At 37.9% G+C, this 6,254-nt stretch overlaps 1 protein-coding gene across 1 annotated transcript; it reads right to left on the bottom strand.

Moving 5' to 3' along the window:
• Window positions 1-1,215: 1,215 nt before the first annotated feature.
• On the bottom strand, window positions 1,216-2,733 carry LOC103436516 (protein IRX15-LIKE-like). The gene has a single exon (XM_008374949.4). It carries the CDS (start codon window positions 2,244-2,246, stop codon window positions 1,281-1,283), a length of 966 nt encoding a protein of 321 aa, XP_008373171.3. The 5' UTR covers window positions 2,247-2,733; the 3' UTR covers window positions 1,216-1,280.
• Between the last annotated feature and the right edge of the window lie 3,521 nt (window positions 2,734-6,254).

Raw genomic sequence — 6,254 nt, 5'->3', positions numbered from 1 at the left:
ATTTTATATATGAAAGACACAATAATGCTATAGAAATAATAACAATAATAATAATAATAATAATAAGAACGATAATAGTAAAAAGAATAATGTTGTTCCCACATTCAGCTCTCCTACATACTCTTGTTAATTTTTTGTTATTGACTTTTTCAATTCATTTGATCCCATTGTGAAAATTGTGAGAAGTGTTTGAGAAATAAAAATGAGGGCTTGGATACACGACCCTAATACATAAGGGTGCGTTTGGTACGTGGGACGGGATGGGACGGAACGGGACGAGGCGTTCCGTCCCGCGTTTGGTGCGCCAAAAATGGGTGGAACGGGTTGTTCCACGGGACAGATTTTGGGTGTTTTTGCGTCCCACCTCCCCCCCTGGAACGGGTTTGTTCCACGTCTGTGGAACACACTGTTTTACCATTTTAAGACAAATATACCCCATGTCTTTTTCAAAAATTACACCTTCGTTCCGTCCCGTCCCGTTCCGTCCCGTCCCGTCCCGTCCCGTTCCGTTCCGTTCCGTCTGCGTACCAAACGCACCCTAAAGGAACAGGAGCTGTTGAGAGGTTCCATATTGCTGAGCCAAAGGGCAGCACCTACCGTTTAGGTGGCACCAGCGAGATCCAGCTAAGGTTCTATTCATTTATCTCGGTTTTTCTCGTCACATAACTAATAACAAAGGTTTATTATATTTGCATTGCTCTATAGTTAATCTACAAAAATTATGCTGAATTCTATACACACAATTTCAAATTTTCTTCTCCACAATTTAGATAATCGTAAGTATAATTATTCTATCGAGTGAGAACTTTACAAAAATTATGCTGAATTTTGAACGCTCAATTTTAATTTTTTTTCTCCGTAGTTTAGATAATCATAACTATAATTCTTCTATCGAGGTGGCACTTGCCAATAAGTTTATAGAGGAAACGGATGCATAATTTTAAATTCGAATTTTGTTGTTTATCTTTTTGGGGGTGGTGGGATTGGAGCGTTTAACGTCTACCGCTTTTCAATGATTTCCACTATTTGAGAATTTATGGATTCAAGGGAAAACTCCAAAATTTCTATTCTTTTTCCAACCCCTTCTATTTTCTCAGTAACCAAACAGTGCAAAACCAAACTGAACACATAACCCCCCAAACTTTCCACAAACCCATTCATCATTCCTTTGTTGATCTTACTACCCCTGTTGTTTAAATTAAAAAGAAAGAAAGATGATGAACAAGAAATATTATGTAAATAATTAACAAAAAATATATAATTTACAAAACCCAGCTCAATTAATCATCTTCGTCCCCTTTTGAAGATGATGGTGAATTTCTGCAAAACTCAAAGCTATGATCCTCCATTTTCTCCACCACAAAATGCCCTACACTACCCACAGCCTCCACCAAGTTTTCCCGGCAAAGAAACTCGTCGCTAAAAATCCTCTCAACCTCTCTTGAAAAATCATGAACAAAAACATGAGTTTTATCCCCACCGCCCCTCTTGCTCCGGGCTAAAACTCCGGCGGTGAAAATAGCCGACATCCGCCCCGGAGACGACGGAGAATACCCACGTGGGCCGTCGACCAGAATCACATCCCAAGGGACTTGATATATGTGGTTCGGCAAGTCGTTGATCCCGATCTTGCAGTCCGAGAACAACAAGTTCTGGACCGGCCGGCACTCGTTTTTGACCTGGGATTTGGTCGTTGACAGCAATTGTTTGTGGTCCTTGACTTGGGTCACGTATGACACGTCGTACGCCTCGAGGCTGTGGTGGGAGTGGGCCTGCTCGAATCGGGAGACGAGGAACTCGCTCTCATCGACGAAAGCGGTGCGGCCGTTGAGGTTGAGCGTGTGGTAGAAAAGGGACTCGTGGGTGAGGCCGAAAACGAGGAAATTGCAGTTGGGTGCGCAGAGGCGGGTGAGGGCGGAGGATATGGAGGTGAGTTCCGGCGGGGACATGTGGGGTGCTGACGAGGTGTTTGATGATGAAATGGCGTAGTGAAGAAGCGCATCGAGGACGGCGGGCGGGAGGGAGAGTACGGAGCTGGGGGTGAGGGAGGAGGTGGGGAGGGTTTGGGGGATGGTGGTGCTGATGAGAGTGAGGGTGAATGCGAGGGTAAAGAAGGTGAAGAAGAAGAGGAGCCACAGGCGGTGGCTTCCGCCGCTTGTGGTGGGTTTGTGGATTGCTTGGGGGTGGAGGAGGATGAGTTTTGTGTTTGTGTTGGCGGTGGTGGTAGTGCTGTTGGTGGTCTTCATTTCCACAGAGAGAGAGAGAGAGAGAGAGAGAGTCAGACGCTGCTCTTTGCTTTGTCTTTTTTAATTATCTTGGGATTTCTCTTTCTTGGCTTCATAATTCATTTGCTTGAAAGTTAGAGAGCGCGACAGAGAAATCACGGAGGGGATTGAGTGGGACACGAATGCCAATGTGGGAACAGAACAGTTGAGCTTTCCATGAGGTGGCGTCTCCTCTTAAAGCAGCTTTTGAATCTCATCCGGATTTTATTCAGTTTACCGTATATTGTATGGTAAAATATTATTTAAAATTAAAAATAAATTTTAGTTAACGAAATCATACGATATACAATAAATGTATAAAAAGTGAGAATTTCTAAAATTCTCGCAAAGAGAATTCGTAGAGAGAGTAATGCTTATAAAATTCTCACAAAAAAGATTTCTAAAACCGAGGTTAAGGCCCGAAACAAAGAAATATCAGTGTTGTACCGACTAAAAATGCTTCGGCCGGTTGAGAGAGTAATGCTTGTAAAACTGTAGTAGGCTAAAGTTCGTAACATGTATACCATAGGTTGGACCATGAGTGGGTTTCGCAAGCTGTCCTTGTAGGTCAAAATTTCATATTTTTGAGTTCCAATCAAAACAGTATTTTAGTGATGTAAATTAATTAGAATCCAACCAAATCTCGTTCGCTAATGCACTAATGCTAAAGCATATATTCTTTGCTTAATTTTGTGGTATTTTGTTGGAGGAAAGGTGGTAAAAGTCGCCAAAGATGGATAGTGGATTCAACTTTTGGTAGGAAAAGATGTCCTCAACCGGGTTGAGTTATTTAGGGCAGGATTGGAAGGTGCATGGCAGTTACTTTGCGCTACAATCTTACCTTATTTTGAGTTATGAGTTTAAAGTTTGAACAATATTGTTACATTACATGTGTCTACACCTTTGTATCTGTGCAGTCCCATCTATATATGCTATCTCCAAATTTTGTGGTGAAAATGACCAATGTGAAGTTTATGGTTGAACCCCCAAATCAAATGCTATTTTAAAAGAAATATTTGAAAAGCAAAGTATTATTTTTTAAATAGAAAGTAGTCCACCGCACATTAATGATAGGCCAATTAATTTCTTCATATATTCCAAGTAACACATTAGGTGACATCCTACTTTTGGCCCTCCTGTTATATGGTAAGCAAAATCAAAGTCGGTGGCCCCAAATAAGCATTGGCGGGGTTCAAACTTGAATTAGCTGTTCCAAATATTTCGTCTCTTTCTTTCTATTAGATTAAAACAAGTTCGTGAATTTATTAGGTTTATAGCAGATGCAGGTTTGAATCGTTTGAATCGTTTGATCAATTTATCAGGGTAGTGCCCCTGCATTCTAGCACTCAATTTGAATATCACTTTATTGGATGCATAATTAATTAATAAATATCTATTAGGGTTTACCCAAAAAAAAAAAGGAAAAAAAAAACCTTTATTTGTAGAAGTAGCCACACCCATTTTATAGACAATTGGGAACACGTATTTAACAAGGAAACTGTGGGGTGAAGAATCCTCTGCGTTACGTTATATTTTTTTGGTTTTCCAAGTGAGTAGAAATCATTTCTAATCCTTTTTAGGTCAATGAAACGAATACAAATCAGAATTGGAAATTAGAGAAATTCAATATTGTATCCCAAATTATTTGAGTGATATCATATTTTGTATAATATTTACGCGTGTCCTTCTGCTAGGGTAAGGCTACGAGCCTTAGCATAAATATGTGATTTTGTTAATTTGCTTATAAATTGATGCATGCTTGCTTTGAATTATTACTCACCGTGTTTAACCTATCTAATTGTCTTAATGATTCAAGACCATTATGGTAATTAGACAAGTAATTTGATGCAATTTCTGTTGGAACATCACCCTGAAATTGAGGAGGGCTTCTTGTGATTAGTAATTGTAAGTTCACTTAAGGCAAACATGATGCGCTTAAGGGTTGCATGGTTTTCAAAGGGTTTTCACAAAGCTTAATGAGTGTTGCATGTTTATATTTGATATGAACATCACAAACGAATTGCATGTTAGATATACATTTTCACTTGAACATCACAAGGAAAATATGCATTAGGAAAACCTAACCTTCATAGCGTGTATGTGAAAATTCATAAGTAATTGGTAAAATTGCATAGGATTATTAGCGATGACGGCGGAATCATAGTGCTTAAATTGATTTGAACATTTTCTTTAGTTTTTCTTACTTTGCCAATTATTGAATTGTTTTTATTTGAAATTCATTTTTATTATTTTAAATCCTAAAATCAATCTTTTCAAAAAAAATTTCAAATAATTAATTAAGAATTGGTTTAAATACAAATGATTCATTCAATTTCTGTGGAGAATGACCTTGCTTGAGCCGTTTATACTACAATTGCCTTATTCTCTTCCAAGTATTTTTAAGTGTTTTGTTCCCTATGTTTGCAGGTGGTAAAAATCCTATCACACCTTACACTGGAGAAGGCATCACAGGAAACGAGAAGAAGCTCAAGAACGTTCTGGCTCAAATTTAAGTAGTAATCAACGCCAAGCACAACCACAAGTAGCACACTCTCTGGCTAGAGACGAACGACGTGTCCCACAATTGCGACACAGATAAGCAGACCGTCGAAAAAGGCAGGACAAACCTAGAGATCACTGCCTAGGGCAGCCGGTGGTACCACTACCTTAACATAGGCAGATCTATGAGGACGTAGAGAGGATTTAACTAAGCGAGTGCTTGGTTTTTGTAATGCCCCGACTTGAAAATTTTATTTCGGAAACTAATTTCGATGATGGGCCAAAATTTAGCTCTAAGGAAACTAACTACCATTAATCACAATTCTTTATTTAAATTTATTAATCACTCACAAAGTGTATAACCAACATTTATTTATCAAAAGCATAAGATTTAATTTTCCAAGTTTATCACCTAATTTCTTTTCTTAAAACAAATTCCCAACAAGAGATTAATTCTCGATTATTTAAGGCTTATCTAACCCTGTTAGACTGCCTATGTACCCTTGAACATGATCAAGCTTTTCGTAGTTCACCATTTACTACACTTGAACATTCACCACATAAACCATTATGTCTTAACATGATACCACAAATCAAGCATACAACATTCCAAGAACATTCGAAGAAGCACAATAATATTCTCTAGCCACTTTGATCAACGAGTCTTGTAACTCAAAAACAATATCACTCAAATAGTAGTAAAGAAGATTAGAAAGGAATTTGGAAAAGAAAATAGGTGTGGTAAAAACAATACTTTGCTTTCAAAAAATCTGCAGAAAATAGTACTATTGGACCAAGTTTAGGCTCCCTTTGGAACATTCAAAACTAAACCAAAGTGTGTGATATTATATGAGTTTTGAAGCTTGTGTTCTGTACTTTAAAATCATATAAAGTTTGTAGAAAATGGAGCTCTAAATTGGAAGTTATGCCAAAAAGAAAAATGGAGGCTTGAAATTGGAAACCCAGTTTTTTGCTGTTGTTTGGCAGCTCGCGGCCCAAGTATAAATAAGGTTTTGATCAACCAATACTCAATGGAACTGGGTGAAAACAATTGGGTTACAATCATGAACATATGTACTTTCAACGTACTAAAAATTTTCTTCAAAGAAGCACATAAAGACCTAGAAATTAAAAGCCAAAGAAGGCTACTCGAAACTTGAGTTTTCTTTGCAAGGCAATTTTCTGCAACTTATGTAACAGCCCACTGCCAATTCATATAACAAATACCAAAATACTTCCAGGTAGTCCAGAAGTCATGTATACAACATCCAAAACTAACATGACTCAAAATTTAACAAGAAATTGACCTTTTGAACCAAACCCTTGATCAAGAAATTTGATCTACACACCCAATCCGAATTACCCAACTCTAATTCATGCTTAGACTGGTTCATTGAATGATAGAAAACCCTAACACTATGTTTGGATGAAGAAATTTAAGATTACTAAGGAATTTTAAAATGACTGAAATTGAATTGACGAGATTTTATT

The sequence above is a fragment of the Malus domestica genome, chromosome 05, assembly GCF_042453785.1.
Source record: "Malus domestica chromosome 05, GDT2T_hap1".
NCBI classification, from domain to species: Eukaryota; Viridiplantae; Streptophyta; class Magnoliopsida; order Rosales; family Rosaceae; genus Malus; species Malus domestica.
The sequence above is the reverse complement of the archived record's forward strand: the minus strand, read 5'-3'. Positions and strand labels throughout refer to the sequence as shown.